We start from the raw sequence: 25,455 nt of genomic DNA on the forward strand, positions 1-25,455 counted from the left end.
GCTCCTCGTCGAAGGAATGTACTACTCCTCTGGCACTGGGTGGAGACTCAACGTTGTGTTCTGCTCCAAAGACTGGATGGAACATTACACACTAAGAGTTAATCCATCTGGGCCTGTCCATCACCTGGCCAGGAGGTCAGCTCTCAAGAAGTCTGATTCACCCAAAGCCATGCCAAGAAGATGAGAAGAATTATTTCTGTAACGAGATAATGTATTTCTCTCCCCCAGAAGCCTTTGCCCCACTCAGCTACTTGAAGACATTCCGCCAGGCTGGTATGTGGTTCCTCTGTCCCATGGCCTGTCTGCTTTTCTGAGTATCAGTTAAAACAACAAAGTGTAACATTCATCTTTTCTGTTTCTCTTTTTCATATACCAAGACTGGGCATGCTTTCCCTGGCATTCTGGGATTTCTTATTCTTCTTTGAAAGCCTCCCCTGTACCCCTCCCCCCCATCCTTCTATCACGTAGTCCAGGATTTACAGTTGCCCACCCTATTGTATTTCTCTGAGACAGTAATAAATTTGTCCTGGAAATTTTTGGTTTCTTTTCTTTTTTCTTTTCTTTTCTTTTCTTTTCTTTTCTTTTCTTTTTTCTTTTCTTTTCATTTCTTCTTAACGAGACTGAGAAAGGATCCACAATTTGTCCTGTGACAATAGGGAGAAATTCTTTAAAAAGTCAGCTGCATCCCTACCAAAGGCTGATGATGGATTTCAGAGTTTCAGATCTGAATTAGAGCAAGAGCACACTAAACCACCTGGGAATGTCTGGAAGCTCAGAAGATCACTCCCTGGCCTTTGCTTCATTGTAATAAGATCTCCATATCGTTACCATTGCAACACTATCTGCCCCCTTTATTCATATGGTGTCATCAGAAAACATAAGGACAGAAAAGACGATGTTGTATGATGCTTTTTCCTCTGGGTCCGACAGGGTACTAGCCCCTGCTAACCATGGCAATATTTGACAGTCCTGTGGTAATGACACTCCTTCCCTATTAAGGAGAAAGGGAGGATCTGAAACCTCTCACCTGAGATTCCAGCTATTGTTTCTCTGCTCCCCTCCCTCAGCTGTAAGGGATTTGGGGATATATAAAAAGCAAAAGTTTAGTTGGAAGCAAACTGCCATGCAGTTCCGTGAGGTCACCATCCATGATGGAGTCGGACTTGGCTGTGGGTCTATGCTCCTGTTTAAAACCCCTCACCTGTGCTTTCTAAGAAGACCCAATAAACTCATTATATCAAGTGGAACTTGGGTGAAATCATAATTCGGTCTGCCTTTAGTGCCCCCATAGGTGAGCTGATGTTTGTCTGTGTCACCCCAGAAAAAATTAAGGCAACAAAGAAGTAACCTTGTTGTAGGAAAACCACAACACATTCCTCAAATCCCATGTCTTCTTGCCTTAGCTGATAATACTTTCCCATTCAAGTTTGCCAAAGGAGCCTCCAAATCTCTGCAACCTATAGCTCCCTCCTTCCTCCACCCCCTCTCTCCCTCCTTTCGTCCCTGCCTCCTCCCTCCCTCTCTGATTGAATGCAGAGCCTCATTCATGCTAGATAAGTATTCTATAAGCTCCAGCTCCATCCTTGCTCCTTTCTCTTCAGATACCCACAATCCCTTAAGTGTGTGCTTTGCCCTATCATAAAATTTTTCCCCGTTCGTTATTTTGTTTCATCTATGTTTGTTCGCTTATTTCATTACAGGTGACATGAAGTGGAAAACACTGGGTGGAAGCCTCAGTTTGCTTTCTGAACATGAGAACCCCCACCAACACACACGCACACTGTTCACCACCAGTAAAAATGGGGGTTTATACTGCAGGACATTTAGTCTAAGACTTTTATAGCATATTTGTGGGTCTTTGTGTACTTGATTAGAGAAATCACAAGGCTCTCAAGTTATAAAAATGCATGTATCCTGATGATTGCAGTTTTGTGTGTAATAAGGAGATGACCTGAATGCTCCTCTCTGGGCAAAGGGTAAGTCCAGCGTGGTAGATGCATCATCGGGGAGTGCTAGGTGGTACTTATAAGCCATGGCTTCCACAACTAATTCCATAAACATCTGAAACACTATTTTTGTTGGTTTAAAAATGAGCAATTTGAATCATGTGATCTCTTCATATTTACTTCTTTGATCCTCTAAGGTGATTACAACACAAATCATGCTGCATGCTATTTATGCTAAATAACAAACCACGGTGTCTTTGTTAATGAATACATCACCTTTAATTAAGTGCAACCTTGGATTTGAAGCATTGATTTGACTGTGAGAATGATTATGACTGTTTATGATGTCTATAATTACAAGTGATGAAGATGAGTTTGCTGGTGGATAATGTGATGCTTGCACAAAAATCTGCAAGGACCATACAGATGCTGGTTGTTTTCAAATAAATTTCAAGTAAATATTAATAAGTTGTGCATTTAGTCTAGCAGCATTGGTAAAGAAAGTTTGTATAGTTCTGGAATATGACAATATATTACATATTTTATGAGGATGAGATCATTTTGATAATAAACAGTTACACAAATGGAAAAGGTGATCTGTCTAGTACAATCTTGTGGTAGACAGAAGCATGGGTTAAGATGGTCTTCTTCATTCTAAGTTGAACCATCATGCTGGCTGTGGGCCTCTGCATCTCCATTCTTTACTCATTCTTCTTTTTAGAACGTTATCCCATCACTTCAACACCATTGACGTCTCCTTTCTATATCCTAGCTTCTATTTTCTGTATTCACACCTCTAAACCCTCCTGAAGCCTGGGGGGGGGGGTGATGTCTTCCTTTAAAAGAGCCCCACACGTACAATCAGTTTTCCTATAAATTATCACTACTTAGTCCAATTTATGGCTTGTTTTGGTCTTTTGCCCAGCTTCCTCATGATAAAGTGCAGATTTTACTTCTGCACTTCCTTTGTTAATTTTCACTCTGTCTAGGTGAGGGAAAGTATGTCTGTAGCTTCAAAAAGCATCTCTCCCTGGCTAACCCCTATATTCATACATGAGTCTGGCTTCGCTCTTGAGCTCAAGACTTATATAAAATTCATCATCTCCTCCTGACTGTCTGGTAAACATTCCTAACCCACCATCTACTCCCTGTGCCAAACCTGTTTTCTGATAGCCTGTCCCCCACCCTCACCCCCCGTTGCTGGTTCTGTCTGGGACTTACGTGTTTAAGGTAGAAGAAAACCTGTGTTCGAAACCTACTCCTTTTCTTCATTCTGTATACCATGCTCATCAGTAAATCATGACCTTGGTCGGAGACAAAGTCTCCTCTTTACTGAAAGACTAAAACAACTTCCTCATCCATCACCCCACTTCCATTATTCACCTTCCTTCCTCCAAAGGTCATTTTAAAATGTTGATTACATCTCTGCACGACGTGATTCCCCAAGTCTCCCTTTCGTAGTAAACCATCAATACATACTGCATACATAATTACAATACCTAGTGAGCTCTTTAGTACCTTTCAGACTCAGTTTCTGTCTTCCCCCTTGTATTTCATCCCAGGCAAGCACAGCAGTTTTCTTCTCTGTCCAGTGCATTTCCACTCTCCTCATCATATTAGAGCCAAATGACTCTTCTTCTCTCTTCTCTCGGGTCTTTGAATGGAGGCTTCCTTTTTCTGACCACTTCTCAGGGACACCTACTTGGACAGTGTCTTCCTGACAATGACTTCCTGCTCCCAACCCAGAGTCACATCCTGTCCTGTGACCCCTTGCTATTACTCAGCAGTAATCTTCCATTTAGACTTAGTTGTTTCCATACTCAGAGCTTATTTACCCTACTTCCCAACCTATGGAGTACAGTTTCTGCTAGAAGTTGGCCTGTTCCCACCAGTCTCCTTTGTCTAAAGACCTTGCGTTTCCTATCAGGTTTTCAAACAGATTTCCTGAGTAAGTGGATTGATTTTAGGAGATTAGGAAGACCATTGTGGCCTCATTTTACATATAGGTAGGATTTGGGAGAGGTTACATTTTTTAAAAACAGATAGATGCCTCAAGTATATGAATGCATTTTTCAAAGATATGAAGTATTCCTTGTTGGTATCCTACCTTACTGTGGCTGTTTGGTATAGGTTAAGCAATTTACTTTTAAGATATTTTATCTGGGGGCTGGAGAGATGGCTCAGAGGTTAACAGTAGTCACTGCTCTTCTAGAGGAGCTGAGTTAGATTCTCAGCATCCACATGGTGGCTCATAACCATCTCTAACACTAGTTCCAGAGGATCTGATTGCCTTTTTTGTTTTTTTGTGGATTTCAGGCATGCATGTGGTACACAGACTTGTATGCTACCAAAGTACCTATACACATACAAAAGACAATAGGCTGGGAGTGGTGGTGGTGCATGCCTTTAATCCCAGCACTTGAGAGGCAGAGACAGGTGGATCTCTGTGAGTTTGAGGCCAGCCTGGGCTCCAGAGTGAGTTCCAGGAAAGGCACAAAGCTACACGGAGAAACCCTGTCTCAAAAAAAAAAAAAAGGAAAATAATAATAAAAAAGATATTTATTTGTACTTTGAAAGATAATATTAACCTAGTATATACTGTAACTCAGTTGATCCAGTTCTTTGAAGATAAGTTGTTATCAACTGTTAACATTAATTTATATATTTCAGATCTTATTTGGGGTTAGAAGATAAAAATCTAATATAAAACAACTTGTGTAGAAGTAGAAGGGTTTAATTAATCAGTAATTTTTTACTCACTAAAAGACAAATGATTTTGGCATAATTGTCTTGCCCATTTAAATATTACTCAATAGAAGATACCAAAGTGCCTATATTACATATTTTAAATATGACATAAAACCCTGGCCTTGAGAAATTTTTGCTTTATACTTGTTTTCTAAGTAAAGGAAATCTATGAGGTTGCCTCATTAAATGATTTTCATGCATGACAAAAGTAATATATGGACAGTTAGACAGGAAATACAGAAGGAAAAGGGAGATCTGAATTGAGAATCAAGAAATTTTGATACAGGTGTCAGCTTTGTGACTAGTAGTTATTTCAGGAAAATTATTTAAACCAGTTTACTAATGTGTAGATTACAATAAAGGCTGGCTTTAAAGATTCATTCCAGCTACATAATAAAGGACATTCAACATTTCTTTGTGAAGAGATTTCCAGGACAACCTAAGATACATCTCTATTATTCATGAAAGACCGGCCTTGGCGATTGGAAGTCATTTATGGTGTATTAAAAGAAACTTAATGGAAGATTTCTGATGAGCTCAGATGGTTGACCACATTTTGGCTGTAGAATAAAGACAGTAGTAGTTGAGCAGACCCAGGCTTGCTAAAATTGCTATACTGAATGGATGCTCATGTACAGCAGTCCCTGATTCCTACTGCAAGTGTGAAAGCTAAAAACTGAGTGCTTTTAACTGCTAGGACACTTCCAGAAGATAGGGCGCGGAGTGCCTTGTTCCACTGGGAGACTGTACGGCTTTAACCAGTGGGATATCACAGACTACAAGGTACCAGCTGACTGTGATTTCCATACCATGTTATTTAGAATGAAAAATAAAATAGTCTCCATGCCAGACGGGTGCCATGTTGTGATGTTCCTCTAACCACTCACCCCAGGTCGGTCAGAGCAGAACTTTGTCTTACTCTTTGCAGGGTAAATAGCTCACTGGCTACTGGGATGCCCAGCTACCAATTTAAAAATACAGAAGCATTTCATTGTCTCCGCAGATACGTGGCTGAAGGAATGTAGTAAATGAGTCAATTTATCGTTACTTAGTAACAGGAACTTTAGTTGGGGCTGAAAGTGCAAATCTCACAATTCCTGGCCCAGCCCCCAGCCCATCGTGACTGTGTCCCCTGGAGATTTTTAAATGATCTATTAATAAGCTAATTGCTCAGATCCGATCAATCAGCTAACAGACTTACCTCACAAAACCACTGCCGTCTGCCCATGGCAGAGAGCAGGCTCCCTGTGTATAGGGTTTTTGGTTTTTTTTTTTAACTACTTGGGGTACTTCCTCTACTCTTCCATGAGAACCACTCCTCACTGTGGAATTTACTGTACTTTTTTTTTTTAATCTCTACAGTTACATGAGTGAAACAAGGTCTCGATCACAGAAATACATCAACTATGGAACCCCGTTCCGTTAAAGTGATTCCTAGAAATCATCTCTGATACTCACATCAACAATCAAGAAGTCCAGCCAGCACCAGGCATTGGTGAAATAGGTTTGAAACCCATAGGCCACCCATTTGAGAAGCATCTCCAGGATGAAGATGTAAGTGAAGACCTTGTCAGCATACTCCAGCATGGTCTTGATGGTCTTTCGCTGCTCTATGTATATGTCTTCAAAGGCCTGTGAATCAAGAACACTTTATTATCTTTATGGCCTGCCTTCCCAAAATGCTTAGAAAATTTTTAGTCTAATTTGGAGCACCAAGCAACAGTTGAAGGTGTACTGGCTAGGATCACACACGTATTTTCTATCAGACAGAAGTTAAAGGCTAAAGCAAGCTGGGGAAGATGGCCAGAGAAACGTCAGCATCTTCATTGATTGTATATGTGCTTTTGGCTCTACTTCTCACCCAAAAGTGCCTACCTCAATCACAGCAAAAATACATGCTTTAGTTCATGGAAGATGAACTAAAGGTGTTCAGTTCATAAGGGACAGAACTGACTTCTTCCAACAATACTTTCTGTAATTCCATTGCTTATTTTCAAAGAATAAATTTATTGAACTTAAAGAAAGCAAGATACACAGATAATCCATAAATATAGTAATTAGGGCAGACTGGGTGACATTTTTCTGGTATGCTAGCACAGCCAGGGACATGTCTCAGCAAATGGTGTGTCAGTGAGGAAAATATCTGGTGAGAAAACATAAAATATGAGGTTCCTTCTGAGTGTTTCATGGTTGTTGTGGAATATTCCTTTACTCTGTGTGAAAATGTGTCACCGTGATTGGTTTAATAAAAAGCTAAATGGTCAATAGGTAGGTAGGAGCTATAGCAAGGATTTCTGGACAAAGAGAGCTCTGGGAAGAAAAAAAGCAGGTTACCAGGCAGATGGAGAGGAATCAGGATGGACAATACAGGGTAAAGGTAACCAAGCCACATAAAAGAATGTAGATGAAAAGAAATGGGTCAATTGGAGTGATAAGAGCTAGTGGGACAAGCCTGAGCTAATATAGGCCGAGTTTTTATAGTTAAGTATAAGTCTCTGTGTCACTTTTTGTGAGCTGGCAGCCCAGAGAAAAAGCCTGCTACACATGGTTCTGACTTGTTCTGAACAAAATTTTGTGGAGAGTTCCCATCTCTACATGGCACAGGTGCACCTATTCTTTTGATTTCCAAACTGAATGGACATTTTTAATATTTCCAGAGACTCAGCCTCTGCACTAGAACCTAGTTCTTGTGGGTACACATTCACTTACCAAAGCACCACTACTGAGAAGAATCATGAAGACAATGAATGTCTCAAACCAATTGTGTTCCACAATGCTGTAGCAGGTCTTCCTAAGATTCCACCAGATTTTCCCTTTGCCTTCTTCTGTACTTACTTGGCAGAAGGGAAATTTTTTAATACATCCTAAAAGGCAACATTAATATAATAAATTAAGAAAAATATGCTTTGACCATTAATATGAAAAAATAACATTTTTTACTTCTTCCTCACCCCAATTCTAGTCCATCATTTTATTGGTAACTGGCTGCTGTATTGTCTAGTTTTGTTTCAATACTCTCCTATATAATGAGTCATGCTTAACTTATAGGCTTAGAATTTATGGAATTTCTCTACATTCGCTTGAATAAAAATGTTGTTTCAATACAAGTTAGAATCGCTTTGCCTTGAGGCCACTAAAGAAGATAGAGTCATTTTTCATAGCACTGGTTTGGAAGCAAAGCTAGATGTGTAAGTAGTTTATTCATATTTCCATGTGACCCTGGGTTTTCACTCTCTTCTTTTCAAGGACAGAAAATCCCACTGTCTCTCCAGGTGACATCCACGGTCAGTTTTCTCAAGCTAATTTACATTTGGCCTCCGTGCTTTTCTTAGTCACACCTATGATTCACTTTGCACTCATGTCTCTTACTCCGCTCTAGTCTTCTCTGCCTCCTAGACTTCATATGATTTCCAATTTCTGTCTAATCTGTTGCTCTCTCTTAGCTGCTACTTGTCGTATTGAATCCAACCACAATGAATCAATGGATCTTTATTGATTTCTAGACAAGATGAGTTTGTTACTATGAGAATGACATGGGAGCATGCCAACATCCTACAGCTCAGCACCATCTTTAAACAGCTCTCGCCAGAGCACAAGTTAACCAAATTTATAACTGGGAGGAATGGGATGTAATTTTTGCAGTATCTGTAAGTCCAGTGACCTCACTCCCCAAACATTTCAAAGGGACTGATTGCCATGTGGATCACATGACAGTACTGAATGCCATACATCTCAAATGTTATTACATTCTGGAGGATAAGGACAACAAATGCAAAGCAGAGCAAACAACATATGCACTTAGCACACTTTCACATTTATCCAGACACAGTCTCTGCCGTAGTCTAGTCTGGAAATTTGAGATCTGAGGCAATTTAAGACAAAATTGTTGGAGTAGACAGGGAAAACAAAAATAAACATGCCCTCACCATTTCTTTTACATGTTTCATTTAAATGAGGCATATCCAGTTTCTGTAAGGATGGGACATTTCAACATTTAAGAGTTTCTTTACCTTCAGTAAAGCAAGCTTCTGGTTTAAGGTCTTCCTCAGGTTCAATTTCAGCTTGTTCGCCTTCTCGGGGAGGAGCAACATCAACTGTGCTTCCTTCAGAAGAGCTGGTTGCATTCAATTTCTGGAAACAAAGCCCATGTCAAAGATGTGAATCTCGGCCGGGCGGTGGTGGCGCACGCCTTTAATCCCAGCACTCGGGAGGCAGAGCCAGGAGGATCTCTGTGAGTCCGAGGCTGGCCTGGGCTACCAAGTGAGTTCCAGGAAAAGGTGCAAAGCTACACAGAGAAACCCTGTCTTGAAAAACCAAAAGAAAAAAAAAAAAAAAAAGGTGTGAATCTCTTCCTTTTTAATCAAGTGATTGGGAAACACTCTGTCACATATAGGAGAATGGCAGTGACTAAAGGTGACGCCATAATGCTACTGATGATGCATTAGTAACAGGAGCAACAACTACTCTTCAGACAGAAAGGACAGTGGTTAGTGTAGACAACGTGGAAAGAAAGATAGACTTGCTTTAGAATCTTCACTTGTGCACAAATACAGTATTCAAACAACTATGAATAGTCCAGCCACATCAAGAAGAGTCTCATAAAGTTGAGTATGCTCACATCTAGTAATGATTATTTTAATTAAATGCATTAAATCAGATCACAACTCCAACCTCTTTAGATGGAAAGTTTCAGAGGGCAAAGAACACTGTCAGTTGCTTCTAAGTACTGTCCATGTTTCTGTAATTTTAGCAAGGCAGGGCTACAGGTTAACATCAATCACCTTCATTATGGCTCAGCTTTGAGCTATATTTTCTCTAGCTTACATAATTTTCTCTTTACTTTACTAGCAGAGTATGATGGATCTCCCCCTCTCATTCTTTTTTGAACTGCATAAATGAATTCAACACTTGCCAAAGAATTCTAAATGAAATGGAAATTTCTCCATAAATGACATTGTCTGGAATCTTTATTAGGAGCTCATTCTGAATGCAGTGTATGATCAGGCTGCAAATTCTCCCTTTAAATAAATCATTGTGACATGACCCATGGCAAGAATAGCCACCTTAATGTTGCCAGAATAAATATCTAATACATTTTCTGAGATCATGTGGGAAGTCATCACGAATGTGCATTGTTCTATGAACACTGAGGCAAAGACATGACGTACAACAAGGCTTAGGGGATGCAAAGCTTTTAGGGTAGAAGAGCCACTCATGGACATGCTAATGGCTTCAAAGCCCCATTAGTTTCAGCATCTAAGCGTTTGAGTCACATTGCTCTAGCCTTTGGAAGCAGCTGATGTGCTGTTCTAAAAAAGGCCTAAATGACTCCTTAAACACAAGTTCTATTGGGAAAAATATGGCTCATAATTCCTGGCTTATCTTAAATCCCAATGTCAATATGGTTTTAATATTTTGTGATGTGAACTAAAGTTGAAGAATAGCATTAGGATAATGCTTTCTGTGTTGTTATTTTGAAGCTTGCAGGAACCATGTCCAACTAAGTATACAAAGAAAATGGCTTTAAATCAAAATATAATTCAATATATAGTCCCTCCAAGTGAGTAGCATGCTGAAGAGAGAAGCTATCTCCTAATTTGGGGCTGATGGCTCTTAGGATTGTTACAGAATATGAATTCTTACCATCACATTCCTTTACTTTTGGAAATGTGGGAAAGCTGAGATAGCCTTTCTCCTCCTGACAATTTCTACTTCTTTCATCTAGAATATATTTATTCTTAAAAAAGAGAAAAGCCTAGGAAAACTGCCATGGGGGATATTTGTAGCAGCTTCTGTTATAACTAGGGACATACTGGGTAATTGATACTAGCAACTCAGCTTCACAGTGGCTCATATAGTGAATGCTATAGTTTTTGATGAGTGAGTGTAATTATACCACTGCATAAACTGCACTGATAAGAGACCAAAGTATTCCTGGTTTCAGAGATTGGTCATAAAAAGGTTAATTTTCATCTTCTTCCTCTTGGTCAACCAGGCTCAATAATTTCCTCCAAGCATGATCATCGTCTACCTCCTGCATGAATTCTTTCTTACATGATTGTCTCAGTCAAATTTCACAGTCCATTTAGTCCATTACACTTACTGCCTTTAGCCAAATATGCTCACTAATACATGTGCATGTGTGTTAATGTAGATAGAATGAACACCTACATACATGTATAAATACACAAACATATACTTACACATATATACCAAATACACATATTATGCATTAAAAATCACATATATAACCAAATATGGAATAGATATTAAATCTGTATGTTGCTTCTCATGAAGAGTGAATAAAAGAATGCATTTTTATGCTACTCTTATAGAGAGAATTATGATGTTTAGATAAATTCATATGTGCATTCTGATAAATTATGTGAATGAATTGATTTGAATGAAGTCGAACTATATTAGAAAATGCTTTTTATTAAATATAAATGCTTTAAAACTAGAAACATATGTTTTCAAAATGTTTTTCTATAATATCAGCAGACTTTCAATAAAGAAGTTTGAGGGCAGAATATTATAAACATTAGATATAAAATACATGTACATATGCTTTCTCATGTAAAATTTTTAGAAAATATACTTACCCTTCACTTCCCATTTTACCGATGGCATTATGTTTAATTTTCAATCAAATTTTCCCACCTATGCTATACTGGCACCTTACATTTAAACACAAATATTTAAAATAATCCTTCATAGCACAAACAATATTAGCTACTAGCCTGAACGACCAGTTTGCCCAGTGTGAGCCTCTGGATATAATTTTGCTATTGTGTTCCCTTAAGATGAAAAATGTATGGCTATCCCTAGCAAGCATGGATAGCATGATATCTATATCCAACTGGCCCTGGAGATAATGCACTTGAATCTTAAAGTAGGGAGAAATGTGTCTCTTAGTTCTCTGGGGTTCAGCATGTCTTCAAAATGGTGGGGAAAGACTTAGTCCCTTCCATTCTTGTCTAAGGGGCAGAATCTAAGTACATGGAAAACTACTTCATGGCCGTCCAAGATGTTTTCCAGTTATTAAGCTTTTTAAGCTTTGGTCTGGGAAGCTTCCCAAGGAATGTTTAAAGGGATTCTTACAAGTCCTTAGGACCTTTGTGAACCAATGGTAGAAAAATGGTGTCATCTGCTAGCGTCTATCTCATAAATGATTTTTTACAGGAGGCTTCTACTCTGTGAATGCTGGCAAAGAGTCGGATTTTACAAGTCAGTGCTCTAGTCCTGCTGAGATGTCATTGGTGAGCAAGGCCACAATGCTGTTTAAACCCCTTAGGCCAGATTTTGGTTGTAGGAAAGTGTGAATTCTTTATTCCATGAAACTATGAAAATCTTGTATTAAACTCTGTGAAAACTTCAAAGGTAGCAATTTTGCTTACATTAGTAAATGAAACCATGAATTGAGTTCAGATTAATTGACATCAACTGCCCAATGTACAACCTGGCATAATTGAGTCATTGGATACATGAAGAAATCACATTTGTACTTTAAAAAACACTAATTTACATTCTAGAAAATGAAGTACTTTATATTCTATACATTGGTATAAGAACAATCTATACTAATTCAACACATCATTATACTATAAATAATCTACATACCAAACACTATAGAATTCATACTAGTAGAGGGCAAAATTCTTATCGCTATGCCAAAATGACTACCAGATTAACTGGAAAGTATATGATTCATTTAAAAGCAATGACTGATGATAAATACAAAGAAAAACTTACTTTCATTTATATTGCCAGAGATGTGATACTACAATGATAATCAAAAAAGCAAAGAAACCAGAAATGAAATTTACCATATTAAAAATTACATAAATACACTAAAAAGCCATAGTTAATAGTTGTTCTGAGGGAGTTAAAACAAATGAGCATATTTGAGAACATAGGCATAACAACAGAAAGCTTCCGTATGAGACCACATAGTACAAGTTCAATCTTGTTTTCTTGTACTATTGTCTCCTTAACTCATCCAAAATTACATGGCCCTTAAAAGTTAGAGTCTTCCATCCCTTGTAGAGACCACTCAGTCTACAGAGGGATGATGGCGTATGCTCTATGAATGCACGCTGGGAAGCAGGTTTTAAGATGCAACATTCTCCAGGCCGAACTCAGCCACAGAAAACATGCCTGGCTATAGCAGAAGCCTGGCGCAATGCTGTGGAAGCTGCTTGCTGATCCAAGAACCATGTCTCAAACATGGTACTGATTATGACACTTTCAAGGTTAACTACAACTACCACACACTGAGAGGAATGGGTTATCTCAACAGAAGAAGGACAGAATTAGCAACCAAACAGGCCATGAGAACATTCCCCCCAGATCATGTGATCTTATCTAGAAATTCCTTCTTGTGAAGAATAGCGCTCTTGAGATTTCATCCAATTAAATAATAAAATTTAACTTTCAGAGATAGAAGAGAATGTTAGCAACTGGCCTACTTCCACTGAAATGCGCTCACATTTCTTTTAATTTTCAATCAGCGCTCAAATTTTTGACTCTTACAAACTGCTGTATGGTTCAAGAGATAAAATAAAAGATTCAGCCATTACAGATTGCCTCAAAAATTGAGCTATTACTCTCAAAAATCTTGATTTTTATCATACAGGTAGACAAAGAAAGTCTTTTGAGAGCCTTGGTCTGATAATTTGGATATAAAAATCCATATCCTGACTTAAAACATTTTACATAAAGAACAAGCAGCCATATACTGGGCCTGTTTATTGCTTGACCAAGGCAAGAAGAAGTGACTAAAGCCAATAACTCTCTTTGACCACTTGCTGAGTGGTTAAAAAAATATCAACTGCCACCATCTGGTTTCTCCTTGACATATGTTAAATGAACAATACCCTGAGTGCTCCTTTTATGTAAAAATAGCCATCATAAAAGCATTGTATGTAAAATGGAAAGTAATTATTTGGTAGGTGAAGAGTAAGTCAAGGGCACTGAGAAAGCAGGAGAGAACGAACCACTTATCTCAAGAAGCGACACTAACATTTCCATCAGAACCCGACTTAATTGGGGTCTCCTCAGCTAAAGTGGCTATTCACACATCCATCTCCGCCTCATGAGAGGTTGTTTGAAGGACACAGGCAAGAAATCAAAAGCTAGAGTCATTTTCCCATTGTCCAACAATGTCTGAAAACAACATAGTGCTTCTTTCCAATAGGTCCACTGCTCAGGACCTCAGTAAAAACACTTATTCTTTAAAATCTCCACAAAAGCTTCAGAAACGAGTGTCCCTGCAATGAACATGAGACACACAACTTTCCAACATCCTTTCATTCTATTCTGCTAAATCACCAGCAAATGTATTTTTCTACTTTTCATGAAAACATTTTATTTCTGAATTGGTTGTACTCACCAACTAGGGATCAATGTCCCTACAGAAGAATGCATGTATAAACTAAACTTACAGACAACTCTCAGGTTGAAGTAGAAGTTGGCCTTGCAGAAAGCCAGTGCTTAGCAATGTTTGGCTTCTGGGTAGTTTTCCTACCAGAGCCTCCCTTTGGCTGAGATCAGTAAGCAATAGTACCAACAGGAGAACATTAAGTCAAGAGAGTAAGGCTGACAAACCCAGAGAGCCACAGTAATCTCAGGAGATGACCCTGCTCCTCATAAAACCACAACCAACCACCAGAAGCAGGAAATTCTCCAGGTACTATTGTTTTTGCACACTCAGTCTGGGGTAGAACATTTAGGAAGACATTAATACACACAGGGAAATATCAAGTGAAAGAGAACAAGTCCATTAGAGGAAGGACTTAGTGGTCAAGGTGCCATGTGTTTCCTGCTCACAGCACAGACTCTTCCTCTGGACTACTTTACAGTGGTTACTGTGTGTTTTCAGACTGAAAAAAATTACCTCAACCATTTGAAGTCGAAGATACATGGTGCCCAAATGCATGTTCAGACTAATATCTGTCTTGCTGCTGTCCTATTGTTTTTACAGAGCCCTTCCAAAAATATGAAAGCAAACTTCCACCTGGAGCACAGGAATGGGTTCAGTTCAAAGTGCTACCCACTGATCTGAACAGAATGACTTGAAAATGGCAGTACTATCACACACAAAAAAAGCCCCTGGAGGCTTCTTTTGGTGGCACAGTTTACATATAAGGGCTGAATCATCGGTAACAAAAAAGTTGTGGTCTTATTTTAATAATGAAATAAAAAACAGAAATTAAAATTATGCATGCTCTCTTAAGCCCATGATTATATCAAATTGTAAGCATTTCTAGTATGTTTAAAATCAATATCGTGATAAATCGTATTGGGCATGCAATCATTGCTTTTTAAATTCTAAAAGACTAACGTGGAAAGCCCATCGGCAGAAAATTGACTATGACGTTGGGACTGCCCGTTTCGCCTGACCATGCTGTGATGTGTCACACGCTTCAGCAGAGAGCAGCTGGGCCAGCCTCACACTTCCTTGCCATGGCAGGGGAAGGAATGGAGCTGTGGAGCATGCAGGCCAGTCAAAATTTGTTTAGGAAGTGACTGAATGAGCACAACTTGCTTTGGTAACCTGGGTAAAAGTGGTGGCTTGAGCCTCTGGATGCTTAATAAACACCAGAGCGGCATTCTTGATGGCTCCAGCTTGGTCTCACGCCTGTGAGAAGTAAGAATGGTCAGAAGTGAAGGTCACAATAGGATACTGCTAGACTGAATTTGGAATTCAGCTAAGAATATGATCATTAAGAGCATTTATTCTAAATCTTTCCTTTGGGAAGATAAGCCAGTAATCTTTTAAGCACTAAATTAGAGCATGATTATGAGAACATTAAAACCATAAAAAACCCAAGACTATACATTAGAGACTGCCACACTATTTGCAGAATTAAGAGTTTCCTTAAGATTAAAAAAATAAGTATTTTGAAATCCATGCCTTCATTTTTTCATGCAAAGCCTTGGATTTATTTCTATTCCAGTTTGCTTACCTAAGTGGCATGTACATACACACATAATGAATACATTTATGAGGTAGACATTCGGCAATATATAAAACACTAGAGTTCACATCTATGTCTTTGAACATTTTCAGAGATTATTTATCTCTGGCTGCAGTTACCAGTCATATTTACCTATAGAAATGAGTGAAATACTTGAGTAGCAAGGGTTTTCAAACCATCTAAGCTGATTGGTTTACTACCTAATGTAAAAGAAGGAATGCATGCAATTGTGAAATAATTTCATTATTTAAGGATAAATGTAAAAAACTCTGTTGTGTTCAGTCTAATGATTGCTTAGTCTGTGAGTGAGGCCAAAGGATATTATAATGTAATAATATAATGTAATAATAATGTAAATGTTTTACTTCTGGTGTGGTCAAGAAACTGGCAAAAACAAATCAAAATAGTGTGTGTGTGTGTGTGTGTGTGTGTGTGTGTGTGTGTGTGTGTTCAGGGTGTGTATGGGTGTGTGCACGATGTGTGCATGTGTGAGGTAGATCAAAGATATACTTAGGTGAAATTTATCTAAATCGGTCCTGCAATGTTAGAATATACCAATTTTTGTTATTTTTTTAAAGTTCTATCTCAGATATTGTGTGTTAGCATATATGAAAATTTTCCTATTGCTTTTGGATAAGTTTTGGGGGTACTAATTTAAATGTTTCATCTACACAAAATTTATTGTTGAATAAACATAAAATTTATTGTTTGTTAAACAGAACTTGAGTTCAAGCAACACATATAATAACATTTTTACTTATTCTTTGAGCATTTAGAACTATGAAATTTGAGCCTATTCCTTCCCTCCTCCAACTCCTCCCAGATCCTCCCTCACCTCCCTACCCACCCATCTTCACAACAGTATATTTTCTTTAATTTGTAGTCAGTATGTGAGTGTTGCTCCTGCATTTGTGGATGGGTACCATGTATACGCAGTGCCTCGGGAGTATTGAAGACTGTGAGATCCCCTGGAACTGGAGTCATGGACAGGCCTTGCCTATCACATGCGTCCTGGGAAACAAACCGAGGTCCCCTGCAAGAGCAGGGAGTGCTCTTAATTGCTAAGCCATCTCATCTTCCCCAAAGTGCAAGCAGTATTTAATATCACTTTGTAGGGTCATTTCAAAATTTAATCAAGAAGAAAAACATATATGTAAGCTTATGTTTACTTTGATGATTTCCCACTAACATTTATAGATTTAAAATGTTTCATTAACTTCTGTAATTAGATTTTATGCATTCAAAATTAGGTTGAAAGAGTATAGAATTATAAAATTTATCCAATAATAAATTCTTGTTTAGGAAACAAATGTTTTCCAGGAATTGTTGATGAGGAATTATGTCTTAATATTCCAAGTTTATGATGTTTAAGACATTAAAAAAGAAATGTCTCTGTGTCTTATGGAGGTTTTGAAATCAGCCTTTTAGCAGAAGCAAATGGAGATATTTATTCTTCATAACCCCACTGTCATCAGTCTATGCTATTAATGCAAAAGAAGCTGTCTTTTCTTGACCTTAAGCTAGCCAGGCAATTGTATCCTTAGCTTTATTCTATTTTGGGCTTATAATTATTTCTTTGGTTTCTCCTATTTTCAGGAAATCAAATAATAATTTAAAGTCTTCCCTTATCTGATCGATCTACTTTTCGCTCTGACCGCTCACCCTGACCAACACTGTTACCTTCAACCCAACTATCCCTTGTTGTCAGTTCCAGAACTCTACAAAAATCCCAGCCAACGGGATGTTCACATCCTGCATTTAAACTGGCCTAGCATTTGAAGACCATGCATATAACCTACACAGTACTCTCATATCTAGATTATTTGTAGTACAAAATATACTATAAATAATGATTCCACTGTATTCTCTCGGAGAAGAATGGCAAAATAGTATGTATCTATTTAGTAGACACACTTTTCTATGATGTTTTTGATCAGATGTTGACTGAATCTCAGTATGCAAACTCCATGAGTGTGAAGTACAAAACTGAAATCCCTAATTGAACTCTTTCCACACAAACCTGCTAACCTTTCTCAAAAGACCATTTTCAGACAGTATAATTGCCACTTTTTGGATTCCTCAGATTGCTTAGGCCTGTCAAATTGCCAGATACTCTTGGTGCCCTATTACTTTAGCCCAGAATTTCATTATCTCACTGCGATAACAATGTGTAAGATAATCTCCATTGTCTCTTAGTATGACCTGCTTTGCACTTTAATATCAAATGTTCCTGTGATAACCCTTTCTAATTGCTTCTGTGTTTCATAATACTCCTTCCTGACCATGCAGCCAACTCCAACCTCTGACTTCCTTTGATGTGCTGCATCTGAAGCTTCCAGACATACCAACACACCCCTTCCACTGTCCCCCACTCTCTACCCACCTTGGTAGTAGGAGCTCATTATCAGTCCTGGCTCTTCCTTTGTAGAATATTATCTTCTTACTTTTTATGATGTGACCCAAATAGGAGGTCTATTTCAATCTTCTCTCATTGAACAGCCCTTCCCATTCTTAAATATCTAAGAATTTATCACCGTCCAGTAAGGTCAAACTTCAAAATAGATTTTTAATGACTTTGTGAGTTTGTTGGGAACTGTATGATAGAGCTTGTCTTTGACCAAATTGGACAAAGTGGTCAATGAATGCCTACTAGATATTTGGTTGTTTTTTTTTTTTCTTCTTAAATCAATCTATGCCATGTAAGGGAAAATAAAGCTAGAATTGATTCTTAGTTTACTAGGATGAGCAATATAAATTAGATGTGTTACACATACTGTGAGTGCAACTCTGAAAATGAACATTGCTACCTCATTTGGTTTGTAGTTCTAAGTTTTTAAGAAATATTCTAAAATACAAAAAGAATGGGGACACTAAGAGTTGTAATGCTATAAACTTCCTATAAGGATTTTAGACCAAATTATCTTGGAATACTTGGTTTTCAACAGTCCCAAGAGAATTCACAAAATCAAACATCACTGGTCTGATTCCTGTGGTGTGGTTATTATGCCCTCAAGCTAGATCATATCTTTTATAACCCCATCTGTTGGATCAGCTTCCAGCTGTTAAGTCCAAAGGCTGTAAGTAAACAATAGTAAAACATCTTAATTGAACTAATACTACTAAGCTGTTGTCATTAAAGTTCAAATCATAGATAGAGCATAGGAAAATTTTCCTTTTGTCATTCTAACAGCTTCTAACATGAGAGTAAATCTTCCTTTTGTAGTTCCACTGTAACCTCAACTGTTAATCCTCAGTATTATCAGTGAACACAGAACATGTCATAGGTTTGCTCACCTTTAACAGGGGAAAACATCGGCACTGCTTGTCCCTTCCTTGTAAATAAAGTACTCTCATAGATAATGTACTCCATTGTGGTAAACGAAATACTCAAAGGTGAGGAAAGACTACATACAATTTTCACAATGATGGCACAACCACCATTAAAATACAGGTCACTGATTTTTCTAAAATGGATAACCAATGAAGGGCAAAATAGTAGGATCTTTTTTAGAGTTACATTTTAAATTGGGCTTTCAAGCCATCAAGAAAATGAACGTTTTAAATGCTCAAATGGTGATTTTTCTGTGCAAAGCTATAATTAAACGCATTTACCAATTTCTCATGATGTTCCAACATTATCATACAATATTCTGTTGTTTTTGCATGTGGTATCGGGTACTACAGGAACTCAGGCTTGTTAAGCATTCTACTCTTGAACTACACACCCAGCCCATTAATACCTTTTAATGAAGCACCTAAAAAACAATTTGGAGAAACCATACTGCATGGATCTCTCTCTCAGACACACACACACAAATATGCAGCCAGAACCGAAAAGTACATTTACCTCTTTACTTTCTTCTAGTTCTGACTCACTGCTGAACTCTTCAGTATTTAAATTTTCAAAGTCAGACTCTCCCACAGCAATTGGCACAGTCACAGTGAGACTGGGGTTGTTTATGAACGACATGTAGTCATTTTCATCGATTACATATTTTTCAACACTGCTTCCAGTACCTACACCACTGGTGGTTCCATTACCATCTTTAAGATAATTAAGCTCTTTGCTTATTTCAATGCCCGTGTTATTGGACATGCAGCTGTCTATTTTGTTGCCTTCGTGGATTTCTATAACTTTTGGCTTTCGAAAAAAGGCTTTTCGGAAGCACTCCCGGATCTTATTTTTCACATAATCGATTCCCTTTTGCATCCTCCCCACTGCAATCTGGAGGTTGTTCATTTCATTATCGTCGTCAGTAGCAGCAAGGTTGTCTGAGCTAAAGGAACTCAACAGTAAGGCCAGAAAGAGGTTCAGAACCTAAATGAAAAAGAGAGGAAAAGTTCCACGTTAATACTGAATCACGCCGAAGAATGGTCAGTGGATCTTTGCTATGGTGTGGTTAGCAAATTCTTTTGAATGCTTTGTGTGCATCAGGCTCCACATTACAGTCACACATCATTTAAAGGGCATGATAATTTTTACCTGTGGCAACTGACTGGAGGAGAATGGTAGTTTGGACACCCTTCTCCGCTGAAAATAGTAGGAAAAAAATAAGGATTTAAATCACATCTACCCAGCCTTGCCAGTGAAAAGACAAAAATCCCACTTACAAAGGCTCTTGTCACAAGAAAAAAGATATTTTTCATTTCTCATTATTTTCTTTTCTTTTACCAGTTTCTCTATGAAATGTCTAGTTTCATGTGTTCATATGTTTATTTAATAATCTGCTGATTTGTGCAAAAACAATATGTAGCAGAAACAGATTTCTTTGGTTCAGTGGCTGCAAACTGTAATAGCAGAGATAGCAAAACAAAAATACCATATTTACATAAGGGTTAACCTATTTCCCATCAGGTATACTCGAAAAGTTAGGTGTCAAATAGCGTAGATGGTGGAGAAAACTCTAAAATAGTCTAATGGTTAGCCAGACTCATATGATGGAAATCCCTTCTCTCCTCAGTTTTGCGGAGTCTGTGTGACTCACGGCAGAGGATACCTGGTGATCTGTGGATAATCCAGGGATAACATGGGATATCTGATATAAAAGGAGATTCATGTATAGGGATATTTTTGTTTAAAATGTAATTGCTGGGTTCCTTCATATGGCAGGAGGATAATGCAAAGCAGGATCCCTGGGTTGTTTTCTATCTATACATCATATAGCTAGTCTTGGTAAGAAAACACATTTCTTGACAAGAAAAAAAAGTAAAGGTAGTTTGTTGAGAATCTAGGGCTCTCTAATTTATTATTAACAACCCTCAGCCATGCATGAAATGTACCTCCCATCTTCATACCCTCCACAGCCCTTCAGTTTTATTCTACTGTCACAGACAGAGGCTGTCTGTCTAACCCAAGAGAACTTAAATAAGATGGTCTTTCAGTGACTGCTTGTTGGGGGATTGGACTCTCAGCAGCTGGCAGTCAAACTGGAGATACATTTACTGCTTAAGACACCATATTACCTACAGCCCAAACTCATTCTTATTTAAGAACATCTGCAGTACATACGTACCACGAGGTTGCCAATCACCATGACCATCATGAAGACAGTGAGGCACATGGTCTGGCCAGCGACCTCCATGCAGTCCCACATGGTCTCTATCCACTCTCCACACAGCACGCGGAACACGATCAGGAAGGAGTGGAAGAAGTCGTGCATGTGCCAGCGGGGCAGCTCACAATCACTGGAAATCTTGCAGACACACTCCTTGTAGCTCTTTCCAAACAGCTGCATGCCGACCACAGCAAAAATGAAGACAATGATGGCCAACACCAGGGTCAGGTTGCCCAGCGCGCCCACCGAGTTACCGATGATCTTAATGAGCATATTCAGTGTGGGCCAGGATTTTGCCAACTTGAAGACTCGCAGCTGTAATCAAATAAAATGAAATTTTGTATCTGTGGAAGCCAGGCTATTATTTTATGAGTCGATCATAACACAGATCAAAACCAAAAGTAATAATAATAGTAGAATTATAAATCATGTCATATCATTTAAGTGCAATTTTTCTTTATAATTTTCATTTCAGATTTATTGAAAGATATACCCATGAAAAATGTTACTACTTTAATTCCAGACACTGTTAATGCATCAACTGTCACCTCAGATTCCACTCTAGAAACTGAAAAGGATGGGAAAGTAAGAATTACATTTTCTTTATTTTAAAATAGATGTGAAATAAGCTCATATGACTTTTAAAAGCTTTCTTTTTTGAAAGGTATACTTTACTTAATTTCTAACAAAAACATAGGTACTGAAGTAAATATTTTTGCTACAATTCAAAATGATTTATGATATCATTGTTTAAAATACCAAACACATCAAACATTCTGGTATGTTTTGAATTTGTTTTGTTTGTCTTGGTTTTGGAGATAGTCTCATGTAGCCCAGGCTGGCCTCAAACAAGGTATAATTGAGGGTAACTCTGAACTAGTCCCTCTGCCTCCACCTCCCAAGTGCTGGGGTCAGAGACAGTTGTTCCTGGCTTTCCACATGCTTTAGAGTAGTTCCTCTAATAAGAGTGGGCCTGATTAAAAAACCCAGCATTAACTGGGGCTTAACATTTTTATTTGTCTTTCTTTCCTTCTTTTTTCTTTTTCTTTCTTCCCCTTACAGATATAAAGTGAAATCCATTTCAGAATATAAAACCAATTTAGAAGGAACGTATGTGTTTGTAACATATATGTTCTCCTACATACTGAGTTGTGAAGTATTTCAATTGCTTTTATTATTCTTAGAAAATAAATTGTACTTATCTTCAAAGGTCATGGTTGTGCATTTTCTGAGGATATCAACTTAGTGTAATTTTTAAAAATTTATTTATTTTATTATTATTATGTGTTTTAGTGTAATTTAAAATGATGTTTCAAACTACGTTCACTATATAACTAAACGCTATGCTAATGAGGGATGGGACATGAAGAGCAAGGAGGTACCAGTCTGAAGGAACGAAGCACTGACAGCCCCTCCACATTTGCCAGACCAAGCTCCATTAAACTCAGGCTAACAATTATGCCATCAAAAATATTCCAGCCCTCTTGGAAATAGTAATAGGGATCCATGGCAATGATTTTTAGGACCATTTCGGCTGTGAAGATCCCAGTGAATACCTGGAGGGAAAAAGAGAGTGGCATTTCAGCAATGCTGAGCATGCATAGTGCAAGAAATCACAAAGAGCATTTAACTGTAACAAATATGAACATCTGACTTTTATATTAAACAAGTCAATACCGGCTTAGCCATTTTCCCACATGCTAGCATGGTGCTAAATACATTTATCATATTTAATAAATCAGTTGGATTTTTAGGGAAAACAAACTTTAAGCCCTTTCACTGTGCACATTTCAATCTCATTCTGGATAATAGCTGTGGCATTACTGTCATTATGGCCCATTATGTTTCTACAATGCAGCAATCTACTTTTTGTAATGTTACATACACAAAAAAAGGTTGCAAACCACATTATTGGAAATAAATCCACAGATTACTGGAAGTTACTAAAAAATTAGTCCAAACTGATAAACATGTACATTTTACTTCTCAATTTTGTAGTTTCCTTGGAGGGGTAGCATTTTGTTTCTGCATTTTATAAACACTCTTGAAACTAAAGAGTGTCTGCCACAACTGTTTTGTAATAATGGTCTCTGGCTGTCTGCCTCAGTATTAAAGTTAATGGATTAATAGATTTAATTGGGACAAGCAGGAGAATATCCTCAGTATTACACATCAATAATTAAGAGTAATATGGTGAATGGCTGGAAGGAATGTGTATTTGATGATAGAAACAAATAAAACAGAAGACATTAAACATTGATTTCAAACTTGAAGCCACAGGAAATAAGAACATAAGTGAATGAAGGACTATGAAATTATTCTTGCCCAAATCTTTTAAAATAGTTATCTTAATTCTGTATAGATAAAAGCTCTATTTTATGCTGGTAAAGCCAAATTTACATTTATCTTGTAGAATCTCTGTCAAAATAAATTTACTAGAATCATTTAGTATCTTAAACCATCATTAAAAAGAATCCAGACCCACCCACTCTTATAAAAGCATAAAGATAGCTAATATCTCATTTTTTTTAATTGTACAAATATTGTAAAAGGAAATATCAATTTCAAAAACATACCTTAACTGCTACGAGTCATGTGTTCACTTATGTAGAAGTAAAATGTATTGTAAGCAGTGTGGAATGTATTTTGAAAAATGATGTTTTCATTTTATACAATAGCTCACCATGGGATTTTTTTTTTTTCAAATAATGCTCCCTGGTGAATTTAAAATCAGTTCTAACTCATGAAAATTTGATTTGTGTAAAACTTTCAAAAGCAGATATTATTTAAAATAGGCTCCCTGATGATAGAAATGCATTAAATCAAGCTAGAAACTCTTTAGCTAAATGATCCTCAATATCTCTTCTTACAGAAAATCAAAATGAATCCTTTCAGGTCTGCTGAGATGACTAGCTTTCCTGCAGCTAGCAAATGGATATCCCAAAGTCAAATGTTCACCCAAAATGCAATGCCACCATGAAGGTTCTCCTTAAAAATATTTGAATGAACATTTTCATTTCAAAATTATGGGCATCTCCCTTTAATCATTTCTAATGCCGGGCCCCAAAGCACTGCTAATGCTGTTGTATTTTTCCTGTAGTTTTTTTTTAGTCAGGTAAGTTTGTAAGGAAGAGATTCTCTAACATAATATAATGTGTTTCTAAAATCCCTATATTAGCTAGAATTTTAAAGTGACTGGGGGAATAAAAAAACCAACCCCCTGTGAAATATGGAGTACCAGAGAGAGACTCGACTGGGTTTTTAGGTCTTCCAGATACTCAAATTGAATCAATCAAATCATCAGGGAAGTGATGTAATGTTCATGCACTGTAGAAACAGACTGCAAAAAAAGCAGACTCCTGGGTCAAAGTCAAAACAGAAGGTCCCATAACCCTTTTCTATTCTTTTGTTCTTATTTCCACCTACAATTTTATGGGTTCATATATAAGTCACTACATAATTATTTGACCAACAATAGACTAGTAAGTTGAATTTTTCATTTATTTTAATGAGTGAGTTTTAATAAACTCCCAACAAAATATAACCATCTGTCATCTATGATGTATCATTTAGGGAAAATGACCTCTTGTATTAAGACCCAGACTTTTCTCTTGCGCTTTTTCACTTGATTTACTTATTACCCAAGTTGTTTCATCCTATGCTTACATATGCAACAGCTTCAACATCGGAGGTCCATAAAACATCCATTTCCTTCTATATTCTGGAAAGTTTTCCCAAATGTTCCTCACTTGTTCAATTTCCCCAACTTCCCAATATCCTGGGGAAAACATAAGACTAGGAGCAGAAATATTTTCCATCAATACTTCAATGATAGGTTCAAGAGGTTAATGACATCCATGTGGGAGGAAGGAAGCCATTCATTGAGTCCATGCTAGATGCTAGGCACAATGCTAGATTCTTTCACATTACCTCATTTGACCTGGCCAACAACCTCAGAGATGGGTATCATTACACCCACTTCAATAACAAAAAACAAGGCTCAGAGTATTTATTGTACTTTTCCAGAGACTGTATTATTCACCTCTATTGACAGATATAGTCAGGTCATGCTGTCTGTTGATTCTAAAGTGTGTGTAATTTTTACCAAAGCCTGCCTCCTGAGGCAGCTTCTTTGGGAGTAGGAACAACCAGTCATTTTTTTAATTGAGGAACTCCAATATAGATACAGTGGATGACACAAAACAAAATGGGATCCAGGGTCTGCCA

General features: G+C 37.7%; 1 protein-coding gene across 9 annotated transcripts in view; it reads right to left on the reverse strand.

The window, feature by feature from the left end:
- Positions 1-25,455, reverse strand: part of Scn3a (sodium voltage-gated channel alpha subunit 3) — a 112,951-nt gene that overhangs the window by 21,740 nt on the left and 65,756 nt on the right. For all 9 annotated transcript variants that reach the window (XM_036185567.1, XM_036185572.1, XM_036185569.1 and 6 more), the window contains 6 exons: positions 22,611-22,784; positions 21,187-21,543; positions 19,521-19,991; positions 8,705-8,825; positions 7,404-7,558; positions 6,153-6,326 (listed from right to left, as the gene is read on the reverse strand). In XM_036185567.1, the coding sequence (XP_036041460.1) occupies positions 6,153-6,326; positions 7,404-7,558; positions 8,705-8,825; positions 19,521-19,991; positions 21,187-21,543; positions 22,611-22,784 (1,452 nt within the window). The remainder of the gene's footprint in view (positions 1-6,152; positions 6,327-7,403; positions 7,559-8,704; positions 8,826-19,520; positions 19,992-21,186; positions 21,544-22,610; positions 22,785-25,455) is intronic.

The sequence above is a fragment of the Onychomys torridus genome, chromosome 4 (genome assembly GCF_903995425.1).
Source record: "Onychomys torridus chromosome 4, mOncTor1.1, whole genome shotgun sequence".
Lineage (NCBI taxonomy): Eukaryota > Metazoa > Chordata > Mammalia > Rodentia > Cricetidae > Onychomys > Onychomys torridus.